Source organism: Lissotriton vulgaris, chromosome 1_1 (genome assembly GCF_964263255.1).
Source record: "Lissotriton vulgaris chromosome 1_1, aLisVul1.2, whole genome shotgun sequence".
Taxonomy (NCBI): Eukaryota; Metazoa; Chordata; class Amphibia; order Caudata; family Salamandridae; genus Lissotriton; species Lissotriton vulgaris.
In genome coordinates, this window is record NC_141685.1 from 1,085,485,686 (window position 1) to 1,085,501,114 (window position 15,429).

Here is a 15,429-nt window from a genome sequence, read left to right on the forward strand (position 1 = left end):
AATAAAGGTATTTTCCCCATATTAGGTGGTTTTAATACACACATTATTTAGCACTCTGCCCCTCACTCACACATCAAATTGGAGTATAAAAACACCTCACGCTCCTCTTCCAAGGGAGAGTTGTTGCCCACACTGTGCACCTTGCGGGCACGGTGTGCAAGAGGGGACCCAATGATGAAGCATGTCACCCTATGGGTGAGTGAGGGTTCTCGTCTTTAAAGAGCAAATGCCCTTTGTTTTGTTTTAGTTATTGGTGCACTATTTTTCTTCCGTTTTCCATCTGGTTACCTTTTGTGAGAAATATATGCTGGAGTGGTACCATGGATGGTGAAAATTCCCCATTAGAAACCCTGTTGTGATTTAACATCAAAGAAAGTGACATCAAAAACCACAACTTTACAGGAAGTGACATCACAAGAAGTGACATCAGATCTAAAGCCCTCACATATAAGTTTAGCAGATCTATCATGTAAATTTGAGCGCATTGCAAGGATAATAGCACAGTGAGTTATGGAAAATGATATGCGACTTCTGCACTTTGCAATCCCCTAGTTTTATGTAACACACACATCCTGTACATTAATTTACAAACTTATAGTTTATTGTACATGTAATATGCAGGTGTTGATGTAAAGCGCTCTGAAACCCTGCATTGGGATGAGTAGGGATACACAAAAAAAAATAGTGGTACTTAAATTATTTCAATGCCTCCTCAGGTGTAGTAAGCTCTATATAAATGCAATTTGCTTTGTTTAAATCCTGGGAAAGACCAATACATCTGACATTCTCACAGTGCATGCATATCTGCTAAACAGGGACTGAAAAAAGTGAAAAGCTGCCTCTCTTAACCATGTGTGAAGTGTTAACAAGGTGTGAGCCTTTGTTTCCCCTCCCCTTCATTTGCATCAGGAGTGAGGCTCCTGATTGCTCCCAGCCAAGAGACTGAACAAAAGCAGGCCTGAAGACCCCTCAAATTCGGCCTTTGTTATGGGCCCAGCAGGAGTCTTAAATAAGAAAGCCCGTCCCCGCCTGCATGGTGTTGCTTGTTGCAGATGGAAAGCAGCTAAGTGCAGGCGCTGCTGAAAGTGTCCCGGTGTTTGAAAATTACACCGGGACGAGTTCAACATTATTCAGTGGAGCCCAAATTCTTGGCAGGGTGGACGCCGTCCATCCGAGTGTACCCCGACTCGTGACCTGCTTATTACACAACAACAAAAAAGCAGGTGCGGGTGGTGCAAGAAAAAGAACCTTCACCACCTTGAGAACATTTAACCCCATGAAAGCTCATGACGAGCTGAGCTCGTCATGAGCCACGGCGCTGCGGTGCTCATGACGAGCTCAGCTCTTCAAGAACCGTGGAACACTTGCATGCAGGGATAATTCCCCTGCTGTGCTGAGCGTTCCACGGGAACGGGTGTGGCCGTGACGAGCTCAGCTCGTCATGAGCATGTGAGCATGTGAGCGCTGTGCGCGCCCCCCTTCCCCCCAGCACAGCGGGGGAATATCCCCTGCAGCGAAGGGGTTAAAGGCCCAGGACGACTTGTTTTAATTTAAATTATATTTGCCTTCAGCTTCTGTACTCAGGAATGTTGTGCTTTCCTTCGATTGAGAGCCAGCACCACTGTAAACCACTTTCTTTTTAAATTCTTACAGATTCGGGATTTTCTGAAGAAAAGACAGAGGATAATTGAGCCGAATGCGACGGTTGAGGCCATTAGACGTGAACAGCGGATTGGGGTTATATACAACTGTTTATTAGAAACACAGAAAGATGATTTAGAGGCTCAAAACTTAAAATGGGGGGGAAATCGACTGAGGTGTCAAGATGTACATGTAGAGCAATCAATTGATATGGAAGAGAGGATCTTAATCTCTGTTAATTTAAAAACGCAGTATTTTAAAACCATATTTAACTTATATCACACAGCTGCGAAAAATGCTGAAATGGGGTTGGGGAGGGGTCGATATCAATGGGAAAGGTTTCCGGTGCAGTACAGATTCGGCTGATATTGTACATATTTTTTATATGTGTAGGAAATTAACTTAAGTTTTTGGGTCATATAGAAATATTCCTCTCAGAAATCACTGGGGTGGAAATAAATATCACACCATCCACTATGTTGCTGGGTATAGGCCGGGGAAGACATGACAGACACCCAGCCTTTGAATTCCGATATTTGATTTTTATTGCAGTTGCTGTAGCTCGTCTCTGTATAGCCTCCATGTGGTTGCAGAATGAAACCCCTACATTTGAGATCTGGAAAGCTAGATTTATGTTATTTTTTACCTAGAACATAGTCTTTATGCTCTTAAAAGGGGACGAAAACGGAAACTAGGGTTATTGATGTGAGGGAGAGGGGGGTCCATGACTGAACATATGAAGGATTAATATGAATTTATCTTGACATCAACGGTTTTGTACTCTGCCTGTGAGGCTTTAACCCCATTTTATATGTCTAACGACTTTGTTTTAGACTTTTTTCTCAAGAAAGCAGGATGTTTTCGATGTATATCCTATGTATGAAATACATTTATATTTATTCACGTATTGGATTGCAACAAAAAATAGTTTAAAAAGAAAAAAAAAGTAAACCACTTTGACTCATGCGAAGTCTCAGGAACTGCCCTTTAAAATATAATTTCCCAGTAGCCTAATTTGCTCACTCTTGACTTCCTGGTTACATGCTTACTGCGTTGTTTCTGCTTACTCCCAAGATGGATGCTGCTCTTGAAACGGAGGGCCAGGACTGCACGCGAAGTGTACAGCCAGGGCGGCATGTGGCTATAAACTATACCACGGAAGGACTCCTGTGTGGCAGTACAAGGGGTCCGCCGAGCTGACCCAGCGCACACCACTTGGACAGAACACACAGGGTATTGGAGCCATTCATTCTCACTCGTCAGGGCACGGCATGCCTTCCAGTAAAACTGGTTTTTAAAGTCGAACTTTGCATCCCTGTGATTTGTATTTAGACAGTGGAGAACGGCCATGGAAGTATTAACTGTACACAGGGTGGAGAGTCTTGCCAACGTCGTCCAGAAGAGAGTCCTGTAGGCGAGGTGCAAAGCTTTAGGGTTCACCTGATCCAGCTCTTCTGTACATGAGCAAGGTGAGGAGGGATTGATGTCATTACAGTTTAGATACCCCTTTAAAAGCATATCTTGTCCCTCTATATTTAGAGTTAGGACATGAGGACATCTCCAGTGGTCCTTTCCATCCCTGTATTCTATGATCAATCACAAGTCTGACCATTCAACCCTTACAGCGGAGGCAGATCAAAAGGTACTAAATTCGCAGGGACCCATGCTGCCACATAGTAGTAGCCCATGCAAAGTTAGATCGGTCATGTTTCACTTGCCTATTACTGTATTTTGAGATTTAACTGGAACCAATGGGGTGAACCATTGGCCCAGTGTCACGTGAAAAAATAACAAAATTATGAAGGAATACTGTGACAAAATATCCCTCAATAGGTCGCATAATTTGCCTTTACTTGCCGCATAAGTCAGTCCTTTCTGTTGCATAATTCCAGTGGCCCTGCCTGGAGGGTCCAATTCGTGCTGTAGAGGAACATTCCTGCAAAACTGGCTCTGAAAAAAAGAGGTACTTGTAAGCGAGGTTGAAAAAGGAGTGACAACCCCGACATGGCCTCATAGCAGAGTCAGATCACGTTACTGACCTTGTGGTAAGGAGGGAATTTCCGTTACTGACACTGATATAGGGGAAGAGATTACTCACGGATGACAATGTGAAAATACTGTGGCTATGAGTCAAGATTACTGCAGAAGGTCTTTGAAGCAGCATTTAGTAACTGATGTCATTCTATGTAGAATGCCCACATCACTGGCGAATAAGACAGGGGAGCTACCTTTAACTGGGACCTATAGAAAAGCCAGGTTTTCAATTTCTTGTGAAATTTTAGGAGGGTGGTGGAGGATATGTAACAGGAGCTTGTTCCGGTCTTTAGGAGCCATGTAAGAAAAGGCACGACCTCTGGCTCTTCCGATGAGGGGAAAATGGGGTTGGCAGCGGAGTCTGTTCGGGGTGTGGAACTTGATGCGGGTGTTCATGAATGGTGGGTCTTGATTGTGTAGTGCTCTGTAGGGGAGGGTGAGTAGATTTAAGACATGTTTGTGCATAGGGAGCCAGCAGCAGTCTGAGGTGTTTGGATACGAGAGAGCTGAGGGTGAGATTGAGAGTGAGTCTCGCTGCTCCGTTTTGAATGACTTAGTGTTTTTTGATGAGTTGAGTAGTGATTCAGGCTTATAGGGTGTTTCCGTAGTCCATTCAGCCGATGATCACTGCTTTAGTGAAAGATCTTCGGACTTTTAATGTGAACCATCTGAAAACTTTCTTCAGGAGTCTGAGGGTTTAGAAGCAGGTGGAGGCAACTGTGTGGACATGGTCAGACATCTATATTAGCTTGTCGATAAAGATCCCCAGGTTTCTTCCAGATTTGGACAAAATGGTGGAGTGGAGTTTCAATCAGTTGTCCTTATCTAGTTTGCGACTTCTGGCATGCAGTTGATGAACTTCATTTGGGTGTTGGAGGTGTGGTTAGAGAGGATGACCTTGGTGTCGCCTGTGTACGATGGGATGTTAAGTCCATGGTATTGGATGATGCAGGTAAGCAGGGCCAAGTAGATGTTGTTGACAGTCGGGCTGAGTGAGGAGCCTTGATACACTCCACAGATCAGGTTGGAGGCAGAGGATGAGTACGCGACAGGCTTACAAACTAGGAGGAAGGAGCAAATCCAGAGGAGGGCGGGTCTATGAATTCTGGTGCTGTGAAGGCACTGGATGAGGATGAATGTGCGCCTAAGTGAAAAGTGGCCAAGAGGTTGAGCAGCATGAAGGCCACTGTGCCGCCTTTGTCTAGGATTAGATGAATATCATCAGTGGAGGTGATGACGGAGGTCTTCGTGCTAGGGTTTGGTCTGAATTTTGATTGGAAGAGGTCCATGAAGTGGTTGTCATTGAGTTGGTCAACCAATTGCTTATTGATGGTTTTTCAAGACTTTGGCTGGATATGAGAGGAGGTAGATGGGTCCATAGTTCACTATTTTTTGGTCTGCATCAGATTTTTTTCAGGAGAGGTAGGATAGTGGTGTGTTTCCATGAGTTCGGAAAAATGGCTGTAGTGAGAAAGAGATGCTGAGGTTCGGTGTGGGGACACTGCAGACTGGGTTGATTCCTTAGTTGAAACTGAAGGGCGGGCATAGGTCTGAGGCAGCTTCTGACTGGAAAGACCGCATTGTGGTGGCGGTTTTCTGAAGGGTATTGGTCGGCCAGCACGTCAGGGTGGTTTCTGGGGTTTCATTGTCCTCAGACTGGACGACGGCGAGTGTGGAGAGGTTGGGTTAGAGTTCACACTGTTGTATATTGTGGCGATTTTGGTGCTGAAATATTAGGAGAGCTGGGTGCAGAGCTATGTTGGAGTGATTGTCATGGGGCGGACAGCCGGGGATGACAAATATTTATTTTGAGCTGTTGGAGCTGTTTTTGATTTGTTCAGTTAGTGCGGTGTGCTTGTGGGTCTTAAGCCAACGGTGGTAGATCTGGAGAGCTGCTTTATATATATTTCTGTTGGTGTTATGGGTGTGTCCCCAAAGGCGTTCCATCTGTCTGCAGTTGCATTTGGAGAGTTTAAGATCGTCCATGTACCAGCTTGTCTGTGCCATGGGGAGGCTCCGTTGCAGCGTGGGGAGGAGCATCCAGGGTTTATTGCGTGGAGACCTGCAACAGAGTACCACCTTGTGGTGTGGTGGGTAGGTGTTGGACCAGGGCACCTTGTGCTGGGCGAGTTTGGGGTATGGATGGGCATAGATGGACTTGCCATTAGAATGCATTTGATGTCCAATGAGCTGTCTGCTGCACGCCAGCAGCACATGTTACGCTGTGGGTTGACCGTTGCACTTCTGCACTACAGGTGCCATTAAGAAGGAGGATCTGGGGTGCTGGCAGGGTAAGAGTGGGCGGCAGAGAACGCATGAGGCGGAAAGCAAGCAGAGGGAATTAGTGGGTGAAGGCACAGTGCTGAGAGCAAAACGGCAGCAAAGGATGCAAGGAAAAAAGGGCAACAAGAAGAAAAAGAGCAAAAAAAAGGCTAAAGGGGTCACGGAAGGGAAGAGTGAAACGAAGAAAGTGTGACAAAAAGAGTCACTGGGCAACAATCTGAGTAGGCCAAAAGTACGAGAGAGATCGAGCCGAATGAAAGTGGTTTGAAGGGGGCAAGGAGGAGTGAGGGGAAAGAGAAACTGGCAAGCAAGATAAAAGGTGCACACAGAGTCAAAAGGTGTAGGAGAAAGATGACAGAATAACAAAAGTCAAAAGGTGCAATAGAGAATAGTAAATGGGCAAAAAGGAAAGAACAAAAAGAGTGGAAACAGAGGAGAAAATGGTAGGAGGCTGGGGGGACCTCAATCTGAGCAGCAGAGCGGAAGCCCGGTCTGAAAGGGTCGGTCCTGGTCGGAGAAGTGAGGCAATAAGTAAGGTGGTCAAACAGTGACTTTTTAATAGCTGGTCCATACTGCAGCTGCCATGAAGAAGGCCCGGGGGGGGGGGGGGGGGGGGAGGGGGGGAGGGGAGGCTTGTTGGGGTGGTGGCAGGGCTGGGTGAGGCAGGAGTGGGCAGCGAGTGAGTGTGCAGTGCTTACAGCAAAAAGGCAGCAAAGGAGGAGAGAAAAAAAAGAAAAAAGACGTAAAGAAGCAAAAAAGAGAAAAAAAAGCAAAGGGCAAAATGCAGAAAAGGCCACCACACAAGTCATGTAGTGGTGTTAGTTCAAACTATTTAGTCACTTATGGTGAGCTGTATTCGTTACTGGGAGGGGGGGCTTGTTGGGGTGGTGGCAGGGCGAGGCAGGAGTGGGCAGCGAGTAAGTGTGCAGTGCTTACAGCAAAAAGGCAGCAAAGGAGGAGAGAAAAAAAAGGAAAAAGACGTAAAGAAGCAAAAAAGAGAAAAAAAAGAGAAAAAAAGCAAAGGGCAAAATGCAGAAAAGAAAGGCCACCACACAAGTCATGTAGTGGTGTTAGTTCAAACTATTCAGTCACTTATGGTGAGCTGTATTCGTTACTGGGAGAGAAACTGTTACTGACATTAAGATGGGCACGTCATCATGGAAGACCAACAACCATGAAAAATTATTTAGCATAGGAGACAATTGACCATGGAAGACCATTGGCCGGGGAAAACTATTGAAAAAGGAAGACCAGACACCATGAAAAATCATTGATTGGGAAAGGTCATTAATCACAAAAAAAAAAAAAATTGATTGACCGCTACAGTCCATTAATAGTGGAGGACAATGGAAACCCAGAGGCTATGGAGCATCATACCTCATGAACCACCAATAGCTTTGATGGAAGTCCCTCGAAACACAGTAGAAGACTGAGTGGAGGAGAGCTCCCACCATATGAAAAAAGCAAGTGATCATTGAGACCATGAATCATGAAAGACCATCGACAACATTCATCATGCATGGCTATACACCATGTAAGCATTTCACCAAGGAAGGACAATAAGCATGAAAAACCAATAATCATGGAAGACCATGAAAGGCTAGGAAAAATCGTAAGAGAGAAACAACTACGGAAAACCATCAAACATGGAATGTAATTTACTACTTGAGACCACTGACTGCTGAAGCCCATTAACCATGGAAGATTGTAGACCATGCAGTAACCAACTATTTAAGGCTATGGCCATTGTCAATGAAGGCCATGGAAGACCATGGAAGGACCTCAAATATAATGAAAGCCTATTAGTCGTTGAAGACTACTGAACATGGAAAACATACAAAACAGTCTACCATCCATTATGAAAGAACAGATGACATGTTGAACATGAAAAAACACTTGACATGCAAGGTCACTGTCTCAAAGGTCCACCATGTCAAAAATCCAATGACAAAAAGAAGACAACCCACCTGAATGAACCAAAGGCAACTTTGTCTCCATCCACCATAATAAACTTATGGGATAAGGTGCCCTGAATCCTTCCGGATGGCATGTAGAAACCGACCCCAGACACATAGCGCACGCGGAGGTTCTAAGAGAGAGAAGGCATTGTAAGGGAAGGAATTCAACATATGCGGGTTCAGTCCCTTTTATTCCTATAAGCCACCAAGGGCTTTTAGAAACGAAATGGGAGAGTCTCAAACAGTCACACAGAACCAAGTCTCAAGGACATTCACAGAGCTCCAGGTCACTAAGAATAAGTCAGCCTAGTCCAGATCACAAGAGACGTGTTTGCCATGCCAGGGTACACAATTTAATGGTGCGACCAGAGCTCCAGGTCACAAGGCCAGGCATATCCAGAATTAATATTAAAGAGAGGGCACAGATCTGCTGAACACTAATTTCTGTGACTGATCAAGTTCTAGTATTAAAGGCAGGGCAAGCACAGAGCTTCAGACAACTTAGACTGGCCAGGTCTGTCCTCCTGTTAAAGGTAGCAGAGATCTGGGTCACTAGGGCAGTTTGATCCTCAGATGATATTTAAAGCAGGCAAAGTTCAGTTCTCCATGACTAAGCAACAGGATGGCAGAGTCCTGTATTAAAGGTAAAACAGGTAACCAGACATTGTATTGCAGTTCACTGGACACTGCAATTTTTCTAGGTGTTTTCCCCTGGCAACAGACACCTGAGGACCTGTTCATACAGGTTATTAGGTAACGATCCTGCAAATAGTTTTCATGGAAACAAGAGGGGAAACAATGTGGATCTAAGCATTGGTTATTTGCTCAATAATTGTATGCTGGCCACGTGGTCAAATGAAAAAATAAGCTCTGTACGTGTAACCATTGAAATGTATCCTGTGTCTTTTTATGATTTTTTAAAAATCGAATAAAAGTGATTGACTGACTGACTGACTGACTGAAAAAATAAGCTGACCTGCTACTTCTGGGGAACCTGAGGAGTCTTTCACCCATCCATCCATCCATCCATCCATCAATGCATCCATTTTTCCAACCATGCCTATTTGCCTGCGATCTATCATTCATAATGCGCACCCATCGGTAACCACTCATCCATCTGGTTCTGTGCCATCCTCACCCTCAGTTTGTAGCGGTCGAGCGCCAGACTTTGGCACATCTCCACCAGGAGCTTCACTCCTTCCTGGTCAAGGATCATGTAGACCGGAACCAGTCTCCGGCACGCGGCATCCAACACGTCCCGGAACACATCACGATCTGTGAAGAGGTCCATGACCACAGCCACCACCTGTGAGAGGGGAAGAGTCAGGTGTATAAATGAAATGCACAGCAGATCCCTCCTTCAGGTTACACAGATGGAAAATGATAACACATCAGAGGTATTACTCAGGTCACATAGATCTTAAAAGCTTAGACAGCAGGTGTCCATCAGGTTACACAAATTCTACGGGGTCAGCCAGTAAATCTTTCCTCAAGGTTACACGGAACTTACAAGCCGTGTACTCAGGCAGAGAGCTATTCCTCAGACTACAGGCTCTGACAGCAGTGCCATCCCTCAGGTTACACGGATTTCACTGTCTGAGGCAACAGCATTGTGCCCGTGGTTCTCTGAAGACCTGGTTGACTAAGGTGCCCCCTAGGAGGCATAGATCTCACACGCTCAGACTTCTGAGAGCAGAGCTAACTCTGGGGTTCCATCACCTAACAGATCAACACTTGGAAACTAGGGCTCCAGAATACCTTGTGGCCCGTGCCATCTTAAAATCTATCCTGGTGAATGATGGGCACTATTTGGAGACCACCGAGAGCTCTGTTTCACTCGCTTCCTGGATCTCATGGAGTGCATAAGAAAAACATTATAATAGTCAAAATGCAAAGCACGGACCTCTAGTGACATAAGACACGAGCCATAAGGGAAGACCTTCCCCTGGAAGGTCTAGAAAGCTTTAACCGTAGGTTGCAAAAACACTACTTAGTGGTCCCTACGTTCAGGAGTGGCACGAGCAGTGTCGGGGCACCAAGAGGCAAGTTTGGGGAGCAGCTGCTTGACGTCCACGTCCGGCCTAACCATTAACGTCACAACTAGAAGTTATTTATTTATTTTTATCTTATTTATTTAATGCAGTTTCATATAGCGCAAACTTTACCCTAAGGTGTCAGAGCGCTTTAAAAAAAGAAACCTGTAAGTTACAAAAGGTACACAAGATAGACTAAACTCGCTAACAAGTTACATATATACAGTTACAACGCTAACAGGGTGCATATATACATTGTAAAGATAAAAGGTGCCAGCGTTAGATCAAACCAGGAATAAAATACATATTTACAAAGTTGACCTCATGTGAGTGCCAGAGGGCCGTAGGGCTCAAGAAATGGGTTGAATTATTACAGGAAGTGCTGTTGGAGGGGACGAGTTTTAAGAATGGTTTTGAAGGTTACAATTTCCATTTGAAAACGTAATGTTTTCAACGATTTACATAATTTACTGAAACGTCTTCAGTGATCTTCCTTTTGGCATGTCTCTGGCGAGTAAGGACGAGACGTTAGATATTTGACCCTCGCAGTTCACGCAGACGTTTCAGAGGGCTATACTTTCCTATTCCGGGTTTAAACGCGGTGCATCTGTGCCCTTTTGGTGTACCGGCACGCGGGCAGGCCCCTTTCCTTGTTCCTTGTTCCTATTAAATACTGCCTTGTTGCAATTGAAAGGTCCGACCAGTTTCCTGCTGGGCCCCGAGCCAGGATAAACAGCGGGCGCCCCTTGATGTCCAGTGTCGTGACCTGACCGATAGGATGACAGGACTGGAGGACACTAGGACCCTGTGGGTCATGAGGGAGGTGACCAGGTCACCGGACACCACATCCGGTTAGGGACAGGAAGGACGGCAGACTGACCAGGACGGGCAGAGGGGAAGGACGTGCATGTAACTGGCAGCAGAGATAAAGAAATAAAGAATCCTTAAGCAACTAACCTGTGTGCCGAGTTTGGTGTTTGTCCGGTGCCCACTAGCGAGACACGACAACTGGCGATGAAGGGTGAAATGAGCCGGCGCGTAGATCGTCGCACATCGATCGACGGCGACATCAAAAGATCAGGAAGAACCAGGTGCCCACCCTGGATGTGCAAAGAAATAAGGGAGGAAAGGAGCGACATCGGAGCCCACCCGACCGCTTATGAAGAATCACCAGCAAACTGCAGTAAGCGTGAAGGAACGCGTGATCTCGAAATAGAGGCGCGAGCTCTCGCAAGAGTCTCGGCGGCCATTTTGAGATCAGGCAGCTGGGCCAATCAAGGCGAGATCAGGGAAGCGGCCATTTTTAAGTCAGGCGAGCGAGATTTCGATCGCGAAATCTCGCGAGAAGAGCAGCAGCCATTTGAAAAAGGACAATACAAAGAGACCATAGAAACCAACAGGGCGGCCATTTTAAGGTCAGGCAAGGAAGAAAAGAAGCAAGAAACACAAGGAAAAAGACAAGAATAAAGGCTAAAAGGACTAGGAAAGCCCAGAAAAGGCTAAATAAAGTAAAATAAAGGAAGAAAAAGAAGAAACAAAAGGGATAAAAGATCACAAAAGAGAGAAGACAATAGGCAAAGAGAAAGAAAAGAAAGAAGAAAAGAAGAAAAAGACAAAGAGCAAAGGAAACATAGAACAACGCACAAAGGAGCGAAAGAACAAAAAGAGGAAAGAGCAAATAAAGGCAAGAAGGCAAAAATGGCAGACCCAAAGCCCAGCGCACAATACAGGAGACCACTGCCGTTCAACTTATCGGAGCCACAAACAGGAATCAGGTGGGAGAAGTGGATCAGACGGTTTGAAAGATATATGGAAGCGGAAGATGTAACAGACGGAAAGAGACTAGGGTTACTGCTGAACTTAGCAGGGGAGGACGTCGAAGAACTTCTGGTGACACTGCCTACCGAAGAAACAAAGACATATGAGAAACTAAAGAAATGCCCAACGGCCAAATTTGACCCACAACGGAACGTTGACTTCGAACGATATACATTTACTATTGCGTGTCAACAAGTTGACGAAACGCTAGATGACTTCGCGACAAGGCTGAGAAAACTGGTGACACATTGTGAGTTCGACAAATTCGATAACGAACAAGCAATAAGGCTCCGGATCATTGAAGGCGGTCGTGACACAGGATTCAGGGCAAGAATCCTAAAAGAACCAACTTCATTGGAGAACATCCTATCACTGGTGAGCGCAGAGGCGAGAGTAACGGCGCATGCCAGGGAAGAACGTCGAAATCGAAAACGCACACCTCATGACAAACAAATATCGCACAGGCCGGTGGAGGAATGACTGGAGGGAGCAAACAGAGAGGAGACAACCTGAAGGAACATGCTACAGGTGCAGAATGGAATTTCCACAAAGAGGCCCGTGCCCAGCGTTTGGCCGGACGTGCAAAAGATGTAATGGAAGAAACCACTACGCCAGTGTGTGCCAAGGCGTACAAGTAATAGATGACAGAGGAAGAACAGGAAGACAACAAGAGTCGACAACAAGATACGTCAGGTATGTCGACAGAGAAAGGAGAAGTTCATCACGATGGTCAGGCGAAGAAGAGGAAGAAGAGAAAGTGGAAAGACTATACCACATGTCGGAGGGTCACACAGAACTGAGAGGGGGAGACGAAAAAGGAGAAACAACACACCCAACAGACAGAAGCACCCTAAGAAAGACGGACTCGGCAAAGATAGGAGTAGGAGCACATGAAGCGGAATTTGTACTGAACAGTGGTGCAACATGCAATGTCATGTGTGCATCAGAGTACGAGAAGATGGAAGCCAAGCCGACACTGAGAGAATCCAAGGTGAAGGTTTTCACCTGGGGGTCAAAGAAACAGGTAACAAACCTGGGAAAGTTCACAGAGGAACTGAGGTATAGAGACAAAAAGAACAAAGATGACATCCATGTGCTGAAAGGCGATGTCCCAGGACCATGTCTGCAACAGCACCGCACAAACCATGGGTCTTATAACAATGACACATGACACGAAAAAAAAAAACGAAAGACACACTGAGAGCAAGCGAAGAGAAGACGCTGGGATCAGAGAAAGAGGAAGAGAACGAAAAAGAATCACTGAGGGAACAAACACAACAAAGGGCGGCCTTAGAAAGAGAGGAGCTAGAAGCAGACGAAGAGACGCTGGCAAGCGGAGAGCAGAAGGAGGTCAACTGACAAACAGAAGCAAAGCTGATGGCAGAGAACAGCGACCAAGGGGGGAATGCAAGGGGACAAAGAGACTAAGTGATGAAACGTAGGAGTCAGAGACTGGGGAGAAGTGTCGACCAGACCTATGGACTGTGTCTCCCTCTCCCTCTCTCTCTCCCTCTCCCTCTCCCTCCCTCCACAACAATCAGCAAATGCTGTCAAGGGTGAGGGGGCAAAAATGATCAGAAGAACTGTACCATTAACATTTATTTGCAACAAAGGGGGAGATGTCGTGACCTGACAGATAGGATGACAGGACTGGAGGACACTAGGACCCTGTGGGTCATGAGGGAGGTGACCAGGTCACCGGACACCACATCCGGTTAGGGACAGGAAGGACGGCAGACTGACCAGGACGGGCAGAGGGGACGGACGTGCATGTAACTGGCAGCAGAGATGAAGAAAAAAAGAATCCTTAAGCAACTAACCTGTGTGCCGAGTTTGGTGTTTGTCCGTCGCCCACTAGCGAGACACGGCATCCAGTGCCCCTCCCCCCACCTGCCGGGTCGAAGGCGGGAAAGGCAGGCGATACCCAGGCAGACTGCAGCGCTGGATTACTACAAACAGAACATTTACTGCTTCTAGCTTTACACATCCTTTCACAGTGCTATCGACACCCCCAGATTCTGCAGCAGTACTGTGCCCTGCAGTGCAGCGACCCCTGTTTAGAGCAGAGGGGGCGAACCATATCCGAGCCAAGGGTCAGACTAGCTCTTAGAGCCCCTGCGGGAGCCGAGCCATTAAAGCATTTGGCATGTAAATTGTACAACAAACATCAAGTAAAAACATCAAAGTCTCTTCAAAATTGAAAAAAGTGTATTTATGCAACACACGAAAGCCGTTCGCCTTAGTACATCGGGTTATATCACTGCATTGAGAAGCGTATATTCAAAGTGAGAATTTTTTTTCATTTTTTTTTAAATGTATTTAGAAGATTTTCCAATACAGTACAGTAGTAATGCAGGGGGGGGGGTGTCGTTACAGCTGGGAGGTTCTTGGCATTTTTATGGTTACGTGGTTACATCGAGCATACATAGTATAGGCTGGTTTGGTTGTGGGGTCTGTAGGCACCCCCGGAGGAGGTGAAAGAAAGAGAAAGGAAGAGAGGGGGGGGGGGGGTGCGTCAATACATTAGTGTCGCCCTCTTAGGTCTTTGCTTGTCTGCTTGCTGGTGGTGTATACGGGTCTATGGGGGTTTGTGTGACTCCAGGTGTGCATCAAGGGCCGCCCACATTTCATTCTTAGCGTTGTGGCTTGGGGAGAATTTCCCACTGATGTTGTCGGCTCCTCTGAGAAAGGTGACCCAGTTTATTCAGCTTTTGAATGTTGCCTTGGCTGTGTCTTTCCAATTTGCTAATATCTTTTTGAGTGCTGCGGCGAGTAGGAGGTCTACCCAGGTCTCTCTCGTCCTTGCTTTCTAGGTCTGGTGCCATGAATGCTGTGGCTAGCCCCATGAAGCCTGGCTGTATGCTCCTCCCTATTACAGTGTTAATGAGGTTGCTCACTCTCATCCAAAACGTTTTGACCTTTGGGCATTCGAAGATTAGGTGTTGTAGGTTCCCTGTGCTCCTGTGGCAGTTCCAGCATGTGTCACTGTCTTTTATGCCTGCCTTTGCAAGTTTGGCAGGAGTCCAAAAAGCTCAGTGTAAGAGCCAGTATTTTGTCTGTGCGAGTTGTGGTGTGATTTTATTTGTTGTGGCGGACCTCCATAGTCTACCCTTTTCCTCCTCACCGAGATGTCTTGTGTACAGTGTTCCCCAGAGGTTTGTTGCTTTTGCGTTTAGTGTGGATGTTTTGGGGCTCAGGAGTTTGTAGATCTGCACTGTCTGGTGCCCGATCTTGTTGAGGATGACCTTAGAAGCATTCATGCGTCCCCCTGCCCTGACGAAAATGCCATTAGTGTATTTATATCTGTGTATGCCAGTGGTGGGCGATCCAATAAATTAAATGGAGGCCAGATGAGTTGGCTCTAGTTTTAAGGACCTGTGCGCGAGCCAAGCCCTGAAAATATTGGACATTTAAACATGCCTGCCAAGTATCAAGCATCGTGTGTGGCAATAACGTCACGCATTTTTAATCATGCCAGTCAGAAACTGGGTGCCTGTAGCATATCCTGTGCCCCACAGACGTGCGTTGCCAGCAGCGCTCTGGCTCAGTAAGTAAATAGTTAAAGAACTGACTACTCAGCACTGGAGTCAGAGCGCTACAATCCTACCTGCCTCGCTGCATTTCATTTCCTGCGCGGCGCGGCTTTCAGATGCCACTGACTC

At 46.3% G+C, this 15,429-nt stretch overlaps 1 protein-coding gene across 1 annotated transcript in view; it reads right to left on the reverse strand.

The window, feature by feature from the left end:
* The window catches only part of SACK1F (scaffolding CK1 anchoring protein F), a 135,560-nt gene that overhangs the window by 61,708 nt on the left and 58,423 nt on the right, over positions 1-15,429 (reverse strand). The window contains exons 2-3 of the mRNA XM_086963463.1: positions 9,055-9,222; positions 7,926-8,047 (exon numbers count right to left, since the gene is read on the reverse strand). Coding sequence (XP_086819589.1) covers positions 7,926-8,047; positions 9,055-9,222 — 290 coding nt within the window. The remainder of the gene's footprint in view (positions 1-7,925; positions 8,048-9,054; positions 9,223-15,429) is intronic.